The sequence below is a fragment of the Nasonia vitripennis genome, chromosome 2 (genome assembly GCF_009193385.2).
Source record: "Nasonia vitripennis strain AsymCx chromosome 2, Nvit_psr_1.1, whole genome shotgun sequence".
Lineage (NCBI taxonomy): Eukaryota > Metazoa > Arthropoda > Insecta > Hymenoptera > Pteromalidae > Nasonia > Nasonia vitripennis.
The window spans coordinates 34,248,976-34,265,174 of NC_045758.1; the positions used below are offsets into that span (position 1 = coordinate 34,248,976).

Consider the following 16,199-nt stretch of genomic DNA (forward strand, 5'->3'; position numbering starts at 1 on the left):
GCGCACCGCATACGCTTCTCAAGTTTATCGACCACTTTTCTTTGCCGAGAGGTAGAGAGAGAGAGAGAGAGAGAGAGAGAGAGAGCAACGCACGCCGAGCGCTGCTTTATACATAAACATTATTGCGTTGACGAGGCGTTCGCCGATATGAAGAGGAAACTTCTCATAATACAGTTCGTAATTAGTTCCAAACTCCGCGATATTCGCGCGTATGCATGCCTGTGTATCAAGGCGATAAAACACGAGGGGAAAAATATGCAAAGCGTCGCTGTACGTATAAATGTAAAGTACACAGCCGACGACACAAAGGATCGCCAGTGTTCTGTCGGTTGCAGCGGAGTACGTAGAAAATCCTTTTCGAGTACATAATGCACCCCTGCGCGTCCGAGTCTACGTTCGTTTCGCCCACGCGCATCCGCACTGCCGCTCCGATGTAGGCATGTATGCATGTGTCCGTAGTGCAGGAGCCGCAAGCAGAGCGGAAAGAGCCGGTGCAGTAAACCACAAACGGAATAAAGCTCCGCCAAGGCGCCGCGACTTAGCGGGTGTACAGAGAAGGAGGAGGAAGCTCCAGCAAGTCCTTTTCCCACAGAGCTTAATCAAAAGCCCGATATCGATCGATTCCCCACCTCCACGAGGAGACCCGGATTTTCTCGGGCTTTTGAGCCGCGCGAGACTACTCCGATCTACATTCAAAGCGAGTGGACACACTACGGCGAAACAATGCACTCCGCGACGGGAAATTTCGAGCCTGTGGTCGCCTGTTAAGGCTGAGGGGAGTAGTAGTTGTTGTTGTTGTTGTTTTCGAGAGCTGTGCGCGGGGAGAAGATGCCTCGAGTGGGAAAGAATCGGTGGTTTTTGGTTGCGGATTTACCGATAAAACGAGAAATGAAATGTGAGACACTGCTGGCTTGTTCGCTGTTGATTGGCAGGGATAACGATGTCGTTACGGGAGGAAGAGCTTTTCGGATGTCACTGGACTCTGATTAACCCGGGGAATTCTTTATCGGCTGCTCGGGCGAATCTTAAAGAGGCGTCGCTCGCTCTTATACCCGATCGAACATTATTAAAAAGCTCGACAAAACGTGAGATCTCTCGAGACACTTTTAATGGCGTCCTCTATAGCAAGCATTATCAATCGAAACCAACTCCCAATCGGCGACAATGTAGCCAAATTCAAAAATTGACTACGGCTCGTTCAAACCGAGAACAAAGAGACCAAGCCGCTTGAAAACACGGCATCAGTGAATCAGCAGAGCGAGTAAACTCGCTTTTTTCAGCTCCCTTTGCTCTCTCCCCAGATACATATTCACTCGCGCATCAATTTCGTTTCTCTCCGAAGAGCCTCAAAGGAAGACGTCTCTAAGTATACCTCCAAGGAGAGAGCGCCGGAGGCAAAGATCCCTGGAAAACCCGCATTCTCAAGGATTCAAAGAGGCGCCTTCAGCAATGAAAAATATACACACAGCGCCGACGAGCTAACTGAAAGAGACTTCCTCCTGGAAAAATGACTTTCCCCGCAGCTTTTCGACTTTCCGCAGTCATCGCGAGCCTCAGGAATTCTAATCCGGTGACAGTCATCGGAGCCGTGACCTCGAGCTTCAACCTTTGATCAAGAAAAAGCTCGCGCTCGAGCTTGACTGCTTAAGCTCTTTTACTTCGTGACGGGTTATTTTTCCGCCCGACGGCGTTGTGCAAACGGCTCCTCCTTTGTCGAGGTTTTATTTATCGTGTGATAGGGCGTTTGCTCCGGAATTCATTCAGCTATAGATTTCGCGAATGAAAAAGCGCAGCGTGGAGAGAGTAACGAAAGAAAATCCAATACGAGTGGCGGTATAGAGCTGTCCACCTGAATCCAGACGCTTCGTCTTGCTCACACGCGAGACTGGCGTCCATTCGCAAATCGCGTCTCCGCACGGAAAGCAAGGACTTCCGTGGCGAAGCCCGCGCGATTCAAAGCTCTCTTTTGTGCGAGCACGATCCGCTCGACCAACGTGTTGCATACCAATGGCTCTTTCTCTTTCTCTCTTTCTCTCTCTCTCTCTCTCTCTCTCTCTTCCTCTTCCTCTCTTTCTTTCTCTCTCTCTCTCTCTCTCTCTGTGGCGACATGAGAAAAAATATTCCGACTTTGCATAGTGATTCTCGCGCCGCCGGTTTCTCTTCCTCTTTTTTTTTGCGGCGCTGGCTTCTCATTCATGCCTTCTTTCGGCTTTCGCATAAATTTTCATCGCACCGCTGCTACTGCTCGTCGTCGTTTTGTTTCTCCCTTTCATTTTCTTCTTCGACTTTTATTGCGTTTACTCTTTTGTCTTTATTAGCCCTTGCTTCAAGCCACTGCTGTAACTGCTCCTCTCTTCTCTCTACTACTGCGCGCGGAATTAAGTTTCACTTGTTTGGAAATTTATCAAACTGTGAAATTACCTTCCCTTTTACATACACTCGACTGTCCAAAGACTCGGCCATCAAAAGCGCATTCTTCCCTCTGATATACTCGCATCCGGCTTTTTCCGCGAGTTAGAGGGAGGCTACGCTGTAGAGAGAGGCGATAGGGGGCTAAAAAGGAAACGAGAAGCTGCGCTCGCTCATCAGAGGGAGAGCGGAAGGCAGGCAGGCAGGCAGGAAACGCGGCGGGTCGAAATTGGCTGCGAACTTTCGGTAATTTAGCCGAGCCGTACAAGTAATAAACTCAGCCCTACCTCTCCCTTGGGAAAGCAGCAGCGGAACCGACACGTTGACCTCTGGACGTTACACGTCTGATCGGCTAGGCTCGAGCGAGATATCGACGCGCTTCTCCTGCTGCTGCTGCCCTCTTCTCACTGTCTGTCTGCCTGTCTGATCAAGCGACTGCTGCTCGCGAAGCGTATACGGCTCTTTTGTGGATTCTTTCATTAACGAGCGTGTCTTCGTCCGGCCGCTGCAGTTATTTTTCTGGAATTGCCATTCTCGAAACCGGAATACTCAGAAACGACATTTTCAGAAATATCATTGTTCGGTACGATTATTGCTGCTTCGTCATAAAAGAAAATTGGCGTTTTGATAACGCGGCTATTATTGCGCTCTCGGAATTCATCAACAGCCCGATAGTTTTTACGCACGAGCTCGGTTTACGTGAAAATTGATGAATTCGAACTCCACTGCACGTATTCGCTATTTTTCCACATTTATTTTGTTACGTTAATAAAAGCACATACGACGAAGCAGCCCACCTGCTTCTTCCCCGGAAAATCAATAAAGCGGCGTACCCGTATCTATACACACACACGCGTATACGTACACCGGAGAAAAGACTGTATCAATTCCATAAACGTTACTGCTAATAAAATTATACAAGTATAAAACTCGTCCACGGCTAATACGTGAACTAGTTTATGACGAGATTTCGCGCTCTGACGTCATCAGAGAGGGAGAGAGCAGACGTCAAGGACGCGCGGGCCGACGTCACTAAACGTCGCGACTCTTAAAATGCACAGTCGAACAGACTCGAATGCGCCCAACGACGAAAACTCTGGCCGACAAGGAGAGAGGCTACACCCTTCAAAATAACGAACACGTAATTATATCACGCCGAATATGCTCGTTTACGTTTTTCGCCTCCCCGACGCACATAATTAAATTCCCGTCGCGAGGAATATACTCGAGAGGCAAATTCAGCCGCGATGTGTATATGTATACGTAGAGAGCAGCTACAGAAGAATAATATATCATTGCAGCTCGATTTCGCAGCAGCGAGGATCCCTCGTTGAATGCGCGACACCTACGCGTCAAGCGCGCTCTCTCTCTCTCTCTCTCTCTCTCTCTCTCTCTCTCTCTCTCTCTCTCTCTCTCTCTCGCTCGCTCGCTCGCTCGCTATCTTGCAATTCCCGCATTTTCCTCGACATCTCCCCCGAGATTCTTCCCCTTTCAAGCTCGCGCAGTTGAATAGCTATTTATTCGCCGGGTTATTTTCTGATGCGAGAGAGAGAGAGAGAGAGGGGAGAAAAGTGTGAGAGGGACAGAGTGTCGACGACTCGACCGATACAAATAACGCGAAAGTCGACGCGTCGAATTTCATATACACACCCGGCTCGATTAATAACGAGCGATGTCTGGGAGTTTCGAGCCGCAGCGACACGAAAGCCAATTAGCCTCGCCGTAATTTCTACCCACTCCGGGTCGTGCACGAGTACACGAGTATAGAGGCGGGATTTTTGAAAATTAGCGAATATCGAAATTCCGCCAAGCGGTTGTCCGCGGTCGCGCGCCATAATTGCCATTCAATTATACGCGGCGGGTCGATTCGTTTGACGGAGGTGTCAGAAATAATAATTTTAGGGGGACAAAGTTATACGCTCGCGGCGTGTGTGTCGCGCGCGCTCGTTAATTCGGTAGAGAGAGAGAGATAGAGAGAGAGCTGAGGTTGAGCGCGCGGTGTGTGGCCACTCGTGTAAAATAATGGACAAAGTTTCGGATAATACGGGTTGATAATGGATCGTTGCTGCGAATCGGGGATGAAAGCGCGGAAAATTGAAACGTCGCTGCTTACGTTTGCATTGCGTACGCGCGATCCCTCCGATGCAATATGGAATAGTACGAATTTTCGGACGGGTATAACGGGTTTGGAAAATATACCACTCATCTCGTTCATGGAAAAACCTCTCGCGCTGCGAGTATTACCGATACAGTGAAAGCCGAGCATCCACGTCGCCAATAAATAACCGGGGAAAAAACACGCGGAAAAAAACACGAGCCGGCTGCAGTATTCCCAGCGCGTAATAAAAGTAAACATCGTTGATAAAATGCAAAACATCGTCGCGCTAAATAATCCAAAACTCGGCCCCGAAAAATCGTTCCCCAGCTGCAGAAACAACAACAAGCGCCGTAACGAGTAGCCGATGGAAAACATTTCGCGCATCAGCTCGTGTGTAGCCGTACGAGGGACAATTGACGGGCGATATCCCTACGGGCTAATAACCGACGAACACGGGACCGTATTTCGGGTTATGACGGATGATGTGCGCCCAGTGTATATACGTATACACAGTGCCTGTGACAAAGACAGGTGGAATTAAATGTGCGGGGGGTGTATGGGAGAAAAAGGCAGAGTGCCGCTGATTAATCGCGGGGAGAGCTTCGCGCAGCCCCTTGATTAAATTTTATAAATAATCTGGCTGGATCGCCGGGTGCATCCAGTTTTAATCACGCTGAGAGGAGTACGGAAAATTCGAGGCTTATATCGAAGCCTCGGTTGGGCGAAGTATTCATAGAGAATATGTACGCGTTGTAGTTAATTGAAATTATTACTAGTTAATATAATTGCTTGATCGTGGAATGTATCAAAGGCACTCGCGACCAACGTTAATTGTGACGGGCGTATATGAGCGATTATTATCGTTCGGTCGTAACGTTTTGAAATTCAAAATCGACATTAGCGAATCGACGTGTGCATGTATAATCTAAACTACCACCACCCATTCCGTCGAAAGAGATGTATTCCCGTGAATAAGTTCGGGCGAGGATCGTCCGAGTTGCGTCCTTGTCAAACAGTGGTAAACACGTCGCTATAGCACACACGCACACACGGGGACTCTCGGGGGCAAAAAAGCTCGTCGGGACGGCGAGTAAATAGCGTGATCCCAAGCGTAGGATTGAGCGCTGCTGCAGAGCAGGAAGACGATGCAATTGCAGCAGCGGCAGCAGCGCAACCGCGTGTGCCATTGTTCAAACAGTCGAGGGGGTGGCGGATCGCCCACGGCTTTCTGTTGGCTCTGCGCTCTCCCTCCTCCGGAGGGACGACGCGTCTCTCTCTCTCTCTCTCTCTCTCTCTCTCTCGCTCTTGGTTGCAGCATCGGCCCAAGACACGCTTGATGACATTGCGCAAACAGAGTCGACCGGCGGCGGCAGCGATTGAGTCGAGCCGTTCTCGCCTCTTAGTCAAGACGCTAATTCCCGAGTTCCGAGCTTGCGATGGATGTACGTGTGGTCGGCTCGGCTGCGAGCCACGTTTGTCTTGGTCGGCGCGCTGTGTGTGATGCCGCTGATGGATGCGAGTGGACGCGAGAAAATGCGGCCCGAATCCATCAGGGAGGATTTAGCCGATTATCGACTGCGTTTCTCTCCACACCCACGCGCGGGAGCTTGATGCGCATGCAAATTTTTTTAATCATCCGATTAAGCGCAGGACCACACGGCGGCGTAAAAAACAAAGCAGCGAATATAGCCCCGCTCTCGTAAAACGATGGCAATAAAGCTCAGCACACTGCGTCGCCCCCCTCTCTCTCTCTCTCTCTCTCTCTCTCTCTCTCTCTTACTTTTTTAATACACTTAAATATAAAAGCGCGAGAGGTGGCGTTGCGGCGAATCCGAAAATCTTTATTAAGTCGGAAGAGCCTATAAAAATATTTGATTAAAAAACTTGCGGAGGCCAAGCGCGTCGAATAAAAGCCACTGGAAACTCGAGAGCCTTCCAAGTTTTAGTGATTTCATAAAATCCCCCGTGTCTCGCGTCGCACTACTGGCTGCTCTCGTATCACAGCAGCGGCGCAGAATACCGAGCTGCGCTATTTAATTGTTCGTCCAGATTGATTAAACATATAATGCTGTGTAAACAGTGAGCGTGTCCGCTACAATGGGTTTCGGTGACTTTGGTCGATATGCGGGCAAACAGCGCGGCCGGACTCGGTCAACATTAATAAAAGCCGCCCGAATGCGTAACGAGCGATCGAATCGATTCGCGCGAAAAAATATAACGCGTCGCAACTCTGTCGAGTTGTGAAAGAAGCTCGAAGGGGTAGGGAGCGCTGTCGATGGTGGGAAGCGAGAGCGTGCGAGAGCAGCAGATCGTTAAAAACGTAATATCCGCTTGGCTGTTGTAGGTGATGCTCCCGACTGCAGCAGCAGGCTAGCTGCGCGTCAGCTCTCTCCTCGGGGACGACTGAAGTGGCGACGCGCGCGAAAATCGTCGCCGCAGGCCGACAAGCCAGCAGCAGCCAGAGATAGTGGTGGCGCAGCGGCAGAGGTAAGTCTTCTCTTTCAATTTCTCCTCCTCGTCCCTATACTCCCTCTAACTCTTTTTATGCCCCTCTTGCGCACACGCGTGGGTGTGTACACACACACGGTTATCTACCCCTACTGCGCACCTTTTTTCTGTTTCCACTCACATCTTTTATCTTGTCACGCTGGGAAAGAGCGCTTTATCATTGTTCTCCTTCCTTTTCTTCCGGCGCTTCGCGAGCTTCTTTTCTCCCCTTTTTTACTTTTTATCAATTATGAGACAACAAGAACGAAACGGCCCGTGAGGTATGGGATATTAGAGACTTGTTAAAAGAGAGACGTTGCCGAAGCTCGCGCGCCCGATTCTACCTGATATGAAAGAGCGAACTTTTGCGCGAGTGCTCGCGCAGATATAATAATTGATGAAATATCCTATCCGCGAAAAATTCCTCGCTCGCGCTGAAATCTCAGTTTTATACAAGCTCAACGCGCGCGCGCGGCGACATCGAGAAATTATAAAAGCGAGTATATAATTATTCGACGAGCTAATAAAGTTAGAAAATTCCTTTATTTTCGTAGCGGCAACGCTGGAGGCCGACGACTCGATTTCCATTTTCATTTAAAGCTGAAGCCGCCGCGCATGTTGCATAAAAATACAGAGTGGGACGGGGGAGTAGCGCGCGGTGGTAATTCGATCTCTCTGGCGCGCTTAAATCGGAATTGCTATCAGCGCCAGCGATCGCTGCCGTATACAGACCAAGGGAGGTGTAATAGACTCGTGATACGAATCGCCGATTAAAGCCGTAGACTTCGATTCGCTCGTCACTTACAGCGAGTGATTCGTTTCTTAAATCCGAATTCGACATCGCCGATCTATACGTGACTGCGGTGTGCGAGAGAGAGAGAGAGAGAGGGGGGGGGGCGTTGTTCCGCGGTAAAAGCTGCCGATACGCGACGCCCCCTTTTTACGATAGGGCGAATTACGCGGACTTTTTTTCAATGCACAGCGGCAGCTCTTTCGAATCGAAATCGACTCGCCGTGGATTATTCCACTCGCGCCGCTGCCTGTTTCGTTCTCCATTACCGCGCGTGAAAACGAATCATCTCGAGTTTGAAAAGCCCGCGCAATTAGGGGAAAAACTTTGAACTGCAGCATTATGTCCCCTGCAGTGGCGGCTGCTCGCTCGTTTTTGACATATACACAAGCGGAGTCCCTCAGCGGCAAGTTTCCTCCGGGATTAAAGAACAGGAAGTAATTTCAATAATACGAAAACTTTTAATTGCAGGTACTATGGGAGCGGGGGTATGGAGGGCGGAGGAGGGCTACAAGCCACGGACGACCTCCGGCAGCAGAGGCACGCGCGCTCGAGGAGTCGCAGGACTTTGCGGCACTCGCTAGGCCGAGAGGATGGCCCAGACGACTGCCAGAACCTCGAGCGAGCCTTCGATGACGATAGGTGCGTATAGAATCGTTGAATTCGTATATACTCGATGCTTCAACGATGATTCGAATGTAGCTCGTTTCCGCAGCAGCAGCAGCAGCAGCAGCAGGCTCACGCAGTACGAGCCAGCGACAGAAGCGACTACATTATCGTGCCTCGCGTCCGGCCAGCCAACATGCTCCTCCGGCTGCTGGCTGCGGGAGGTCCCGGACGACGACGCGGACGACATGTTTGAAGCAGCGATCGGCTACGGCGGCAGGGAGGAGCAGCGGTTCCAGGGCCTGAGGCTCGACAGAGACGACGACGAGAGGCTCGTCGAATGGAGGCGGCCAAGGCTGCGCTCCTCCGGTAGCTGGCACCTCCGGAGTGCCCTGGACATGGCCGCGAGGACGCTCCTCCTCGGCGTCGTGCTACTCGTCACGCCAGGTGAGCTGAAATTATTTTTTTTAAATCTTCCTTCACATTCCGGTTCGCTCTACTGCCGCCCTGTAATCAGGTTTACGAGCGGCTTTTTCTCCTCGCAGCCTCCGCAGCCTGGATTATTTCGGGAGACGCGGTTCCGCTCTCTCGCTGTTATTTGCGAGCAGAAATTGAAAAAATCGACCGGTTTTTTTGTTCCTACGCAATATGCTCGCTTCCTCTCGTCCAAAGCGAACAAACGGAAAAACCGCGTCAGGCAATATACCAGTCGAATTAAATTCTACCCAGCAGCCCCTTGCGTACCGCCCAAAGCTCTCTCGGGGTCGAAAAAATTCCTCCTCCGCTCTATATAATAAATTATTCCGGGTAAACCGGTAATTGGAATCTCATTAGCGACGCATCTATCACATTCCTATCGGATGCCTTTCGGGCGCGCCAGACTACACACGCGCTCTCGCGAGATTCCCGGCTGCGGAGCCGATATTTGCTCGGGAGAATATATATATATAAAAAAGAGATTAAAGCGTTTCGATAAAGCTCGACTTTGTCGGCTCCACTCTGTGTGTGTATCGATTTTCACCGCTGCGGAAAACAGCGCCCGGGCTTTTTTTCTTTCGCGGACCACAGCGGCAGCAATGCGACACGAATTTTTTAGGCGAAAGAGAGAGAGAGAGAAAGAGGCGACAATCGCAGAAAATATTTGCAGTCGCGCTGTGAACTTTTCGGCTGCTTGCAGACAGTATCCGCTTTTATTGCGAAACGAGCGAGGCGCAGAGGAGGGAGGATTCTATTTGTGTATGAATTGCATGCCGCGCGCTTTTGTGATTACGTATTCAAGCCATCGTTTCGTTTGTTCTTGAAAATAACGCGATTCACGCGCGCGTATATCCGAATGGCGAAACTTTTCGTAAACACACTTGCACACCGATAGCGCGAGGCGATAAAAGGAAACTCGGGCTGGCGACGACTCGTTAGTCGCGTTAGCGTATTTAATTTCATTAAAGCGCGGCGGTTTCCTTGGCGGCGCCAACGCGTTACTCCTGTACGCTCTCTAATACGCTACTACTGTGTTTCGCTGCGCTGATGCGATTAAAACGCGTCGCTTAGTTTCTCGCGACTCTTGGCTTTTCCGGCAGCTTCCTGCGACTCGTTTATTTCTGTCCTCGTTTGTTGTTTTTTTCCCGTCAATGTGCGCCAATTCCGCAAACTCGACGAGGCGAAGGAATTTACGGAGCCGAGTCAAACTCAAGTGCGCAAACAATAAGATACGCCTGGTTATGGCGCTAATAATTTTAGCCCACTTAACCTCGTGGCATAAATTATGAGCTTTAAAGCTGCCTCAGCCAGCCGGCCCGAAATATTTGCTGACTCGAATTCCCTCTATCTCTCTCTCTCTCTCTCCCTTGGCCGCATAAATATTCAATTCGGCTGTGATCGAGTGGCGCGTTTTGCTGCATATGAATAGAGTCGATCGAAAAAAGGCATCTAATTATGTGGCTTCTAATGAATTTCGAACAACCTCGTCTGCAGCCACACGTACCCTTTTCCCTCACCTGCTGCCGGAGAGATATCTCTCATTTTCACCCTCTATCCAACTCAAAGCACACGACCCTCTGTGCTCGTGTTCTCTCTCTCTCTCTCTCTCTCTCTCTCTCTCTCTCTCTCTCTCTATCTCTCTTCGTTTTCCGCTACCGCAGAGACGCCTGCGTGCTTTGATTCTCGTATACAGCCGACGGACAATAAAGCAGCTGCTTTCGCAAATCATCGAGCGAAAGGACAGGGGCGACATTGGTTTTCGCTTTTTGAGTTCCAGCTCGAACTGAAAGACGCCCTTACAAATTGACAGAATTAATTACGCATCGCCGTCGTCGCGTCGTCGCGCGTCCGTGTAATTAAATTCTGGCAGCACTCCATCGGGGCTGGATAAACAGCGAGTGGTAATTTAGCGTGGTATTTATAAAGGCGATAATTTCCTTAATTAAAACGGGCGTGTATAGAACCTCGGCGGGGATTCTTTCGGAAGCGGGCTGCTCCCGGAGAGAGAGAGAGATTTTTATGAAAGAGATAAGGGTCGCCGTCGTCGTTGCGAAAGACGCAGAAGTTAGACAGCGCCAAGGCGAAGAGAATAAAATAGCCGGGAGAAGGAGAAGAAAAAAGAAAACTAGAACACAACGCGGTGACTGCGAGAATAAGATGAGGGAGAGAGGGGTGGGGGGAAGGGCCGGAGCGCGAAATTAGCGGCGAAAGTTGTTTAATATAGAAAGTTCTTTCTAAGTCCTAAGAGAGAGAGAGAGAGATAGAGCTGTATGTACGCGCGAAATAACGGCGACGCGGCATTGTGCGCGATTGCGAAACTTTCCGGCCAGGCTAATGCCCGTAATTTATTTATTTTCCAATTATTTCCAGCGTGCGCCGAGCTATTCTTCTGGCCCTTTTCAAGTCGCGCTGCTCGACTTTTGCCTTGCTCGCTAGCGCGGAGAGAGGAGGTCAGAGTTGATGCAAATTTTTCCGGAAGAGTCGTATACTTGGCCGCTTTTCGCTGACTCGATATCCAGGCACTGCCAGCCGCAGCTATGCTGATGAGCTGCGGCTACGGGATTTTTCGCGGCAACTTTCTTTGTTTGCTCTCCGCGCCCGACTACTCTTCGCCGAGTGAATAATCATCCGCGGAGAATTAATGAAAGACGTTCGCATACGTATAGCGAGCGATTGTTCCGCTGTGGAAGTACGCGTATAGACGCGCTGCGAGGAGGAGGAACGAATCAACCGGCAAACGAGCTTAATCGCTTTATAGCATCTAGAGCGTCGTCGGTAAATGGTTTACATTGAATCCTCTTTCCAGCCGAGCAAACGATCGGGTGAGCAAAGTAAGCGAATTAATTACCGCGAGGCGGATACAAAAGCCATCGGTTCGAAAATAAGAGACACTTATATCTCCAAGTGCGCATCAAAGAGAAACGCAAAATGATCGAGAGCAATAAGTCCCGAATGATTCCGATCCATCAACGCAAACTCGTTGACAAAGGCGCATCTCGTTTCCTGAAAACTAATTTCCAGCTATAGCGCTCGCCCTCTGCAATTTTCTCTCCAGCAGCAGCTCTCTTTTTTCACGTCGTCGAGTGCAGTTGCCATATACCGCGGGACGCGTCGCTGCTGCTATATACCGTCGATGCTTTTTTTGTTTCGCTCTCACTCGAAGCTGCCTCGATCAGTGCAGCAGCAGCAGCAGCCATTGTTTTCCCCAGCTGCAGCAGCTCTTCGCCGTCTTTGTGAATTGTTTATTTCTCGCCTGCGAGTTTTTCAAGTGCCGCAGCGAGAGAGAAACGTGTATACATCATGCTCTTGAATAAATATCGCGCGCTGCGAGCGCACGTCTATCCTACCCCCTTTTTATCTTTAATTAACTCGCGCAGGAGCTTTATAGGCGCCTTTATTCACATCGAGCGCGGAAAAAGAACTAGCCGCTGTATGTTCGTATACGAAAGTCGCAGAAACTTTTAATTAAAGAGACTACCACTCCGCGGCGCGTTTCGTGTGTCTGCGCGCTTTTTTTGCAGCCGCGTTCAAGATCTCTCCGTGTGTATTGTATACGATCTCGGGGCTCGTTGACGCGATTGGAAAAAATGCAGTTATTGTATTTTTTTCTCCTCTAATTGAATTCCGAGCACCGATGATGCGGGCTTTATATTTTTCGATAAATCCCCCCGCGCTTCGGGCGAATAACGAAATTCCTCGCTCCCTGATTAAATATCGTAATTAACGAGTATAAATACACGCCAAGCGCTTTTATTGGCGTAACGAGCGTTCGACTGCAAAAAAGGAGGAATAATTATTTTAAAACACATTCCGCACCGATCGATCGCTCGCGTACACATCGAAATAACAACAGCCGCGCAACTTCACCGCGAACAGCGTTGTTACAACGACTCTCGCAGAGTATAGAGCGCAGCTCCGAAATTCAATACATCGAGCGGTACATCAAACACAGATCATAGACTTCCTCTCTGCACAGTAAGCGCGGGGACCAAGTCGAGCAGCGGCGAGCGTTAATCTATCCCGTCCGATCGGCAGCATCCTTTACATCCGCCGAAAATCAATTACTCTTCAACTCCGCTGCATCCTCCGCTCGCGCACTTATGCGCCGGATCGATAAACGGAGTAGCTTCCATCGATGGACTCTCGGTATTATCAGTCGTGTGTTTCAAAAGCCAGAGAGAGAGAGAGAGAGAGAGGGGGGGGAGAGAAGTAATCCCCGAGCGAGAATTTTTGATTCGCGCCGACGAATCAATTCCCGAGATTGCGACTCCCCCGGGAGATATGGAGCTTCTTTTTTAGCCCTCTGAATAATGAAATGACGCTGCATTTTCGATAACGATGATTTCCCTCTGGGAGAGACCGGCTACAGTGCGCTGCAGGTATAGGTATACATAGAACGAAAGCACACAATGGAGCGGCACTTCCTTGCCGGCGCGTCGGTAGCACTTCAATCATCGCGGCCAATAGCCGTCCATCGCGCCCCGTCAACGCCCCCCCCCCCCCCGACGACAAAAGGTAACATCGATATTGCGCCACACAATGCTAATAGACCAGCGCGACGCGCGTCCGGCAATTACCCGCGGCCTGAGTGCTAATTTCATAAGTGCTCGCCGCTTTTCTCTCTCCCCAAAGATATACACGCTACTTTTCTTTGAGCTGCACACAGGTATAAATATAACGAGCCGGTTAATTAGAACGACATTTATTGCTGGACTGAAGGTGAACGAACGGATCGATGGCCGGTCGCGCACTATATTTGCTTGCCGAGATTTCACTGCGGACGCCGGCCATAATTAGCTTACCCGCTGCAGTGATACGTGCGCGCGGGCAGTTTTTAACAAAGTTAGAGAAAATCGAGACAGTTATCAGCGTGTGTACACACCTCGTCGGGCGGTCGCGTCAATGGTCATTCGAGGAGAATTAGCCGCAGGTCATCGGATATCCTCCCCGGCTGCAATCGGCGCATGATTATTCGACGATCTAAGCGCGCGCTCTGTATCCTATTAATTTCGACTCGTACAAGCATACGCCCCAGTCGCGGATTTGATTCGATCGGCTCAGTAGGATACCCCACGAGTATACACCACTGTCGCGCATAATTATTCCCTAATGCGCTAATGCTAGCTGATACTCCTAACCCCTCCTCTTGTGCTTCGAACAAGTCCTCGGAAGTAGCAAACGCGCTCGACTTCGAGTGCGCCTGCAAATACGCGCGGGAGTGTGTGCATATATCGCGCAGTGCGTTATGAGTGTACTCACGGACGGGGGCAGTGTGTGACCGTTTGCATACGCACGCGCGATTGAGCCGACGTGTTTGTGTTTGTGCCCGGTCCATATGGAGAGCAGCAGCAGCAGCAGCAGCGGTACAGTAGTTCCGGGAACTGGCCGGGCCGAATGAAGGAATGCCGCGCCCCGCTACTTCCGTTAATATCCCTGTAGGTTTCGAAGGATTATTAATGTCGGCCGAGAGACCGGCGGGGAAGCATCGATTACGACGGCAAGCCGGATTTACACCGAGATCCCGGGGTATACGACCTGCGCGCTCTTGGCTATATGGGTGTCAGCTGCACTGCCGGCCCCGGCGATATTATACGCGAGCGCTGCCTTCGCGTTTCAAAACAAACCCGCTGCGTCTCTTCCCTAAGAATCATCCACTCGAGCATATTCCGCCAAGCGTATCGTAAAGACACAGCCGGGAGAAAATACTTGCTCTCTTAGCGCGCGGAGGCTTTTACGAGGCGCCGCCGATCGGTATACGCGATTAACTTTACAGCGTGTTATCGGTCGCGGAAGAAGCACAGCCGGGGCTTACGGGTTAATGCGCTTCGCCGCAGCCAAGACGGTGTATAAGTTAGGAGTCGCTCTCGGGAGAGAGGAAGCATATCCGGAAAACGATTACGCCGTTTAGCTGAATCGCCAGAATCGCGGAGCAAATGAAATCTCGAAATTTTTTTCAAATTCTCCTCGAGACGTATTATTCTCGAAAGCTTCCTTCGCCTCGTAATCGCTGCCATATTGGCATCGTCATGCTCCCTGTCTCCCCCCCCCCCCCGCTGCGCTGTGTATACGAGCAAGGGCAGGAACGGTGCCAAAGTAAAGTGCAGTATTCTCTGCCTCGGCTCAGCAGTCTCTCGATCGTAAATACATCAGGCTTCTTCTTCTTCTTCTTCCTTCTCCTCCTCTGCTCCGCGCCGCCATCATTTACTTATTACCGGCGCGCAGGCAAGAAGCGCCGAATTTGTTACGCGAGCGCGCGCGCGCATCATTTTTCTTTGTATCGAGCCCGGGAGCGAGCGAGGGAGATGTACGAGCGCCGCTGCTTCGAGCGAGAGATATGGGGGAGTCGTGGGGCTAATGCAAAATCTATTGTGAGCTATGGATTTTTTTGCGCGGGCTTGACGGATCGGGGGTAATCGAGCAGCTGGTTGCAACATTCCCCGCGAGAATTTTATAATGTATATCCTGATTGTGATAACGCAATTGTTGCGTTAGTTCACTCTCTTCGATTGAATGTCCATCGCGTCGTTCGCTTTGGAAACGTATAGACGGTTACGCTTGCTATATACTATTGGGTTACACGTAATGACGGGATTCCCCGCTCTGACATATAGGGTTACGGGCATATAGTGTCATTACGCGCGTAACTGTGATGAAAGGCAACCCGGTGGGTTTCTTTGAATTACAGCTCGTTTTGCATCTCGATACCCAACGCGAAGCACCTAATCGTCGTCCCGGGCTTCGCCATCAGTCGAGATTTTCTCGGAATTTCGCGGCAGCCATCAATCCAGCCGCAGCGAGATATCACTCGGCGGCGGCGGCAGCGGATCCCCAGACGCGAGGAGGGAGGGAGAGAGAGAGAGAGAGAGAGAGAGAGAGAGAGAGAGAGAGAGAGAGAGAGAGAGAGAGAGAGAACTAATAATGCAATACTGCGGCGCGGCATTAAGAGGCCGGCGGTGACACGGCTGAGCTTGTAATGGGCCGTTGCCAACTAGGAGCATTGATTACCTTTAATATCTCCGATACGCCGCCGCTTTGACGGAGCCGAGCGGTTTGATCTCGCTGCGGATTTGGGTCGCCTGTCACCATATACGTGTACTAAGCAAATAAATTATTAATCGAGGCTTTCTCGTTTTGCAGGGCTGTGCAATCATCAGGACGCGGTGCACATAACGGCGATCCTGGGCGAGAGCGTGGTGTTCAACTGCCACGTGGAGTTCCCGGACCAGCACCCGGTGCCGTACGTGCTCCAGTGGGAGAAGAAGGTAGGCGACACGGTACGATATCGGGCTACGAACCAGCAAAGCGTTGCGAGCCCTTCTCTGCTCTCTGTCC

General features: G+C 50.6%; 1 protein-coding gene across 6 annotated transcripts in view; it reads left to right on the top strand.

Moving 5' to 3' along the window:
• The window catches only part of LOC100119623 (protein turtle), a 186,552-nt gene that overhangs the window by 137,355 nt on the left and 32,998 nt on the right, over positions 1-16,199 (top strand). For 2 of the 6 annotated variants that reach the window (XM_032597512.1, XM_032597515.1), the window contains 4 exons: positions 6,852-6,994; positions 8,256-8,426; positions 8,500-8,837; positions 16,005-16,141. In XM_032597512.1, coding sequence (XP_032453403.1) covers positions 8,275-8,426; positions 8,500-8,837; positions 16,005-16,141 — 627 coding nt within the window. In that variant the 5' untranslated portion in view covers positions 6,852-6,994; positions 8,256-8,274. Of the gene's footprint in view, positions 1-6,851; positions 6,995-8,255; positions 8,427-8,495; positions 8,838-16,004; positions 16,142-16,199 lie in introns of all 6 variants that reach the window. The other 4 variants (XM_032597510.1, XM_032597511.1, XM_032597513.1 and 1 more) reach the window with 2 other exon arrangements.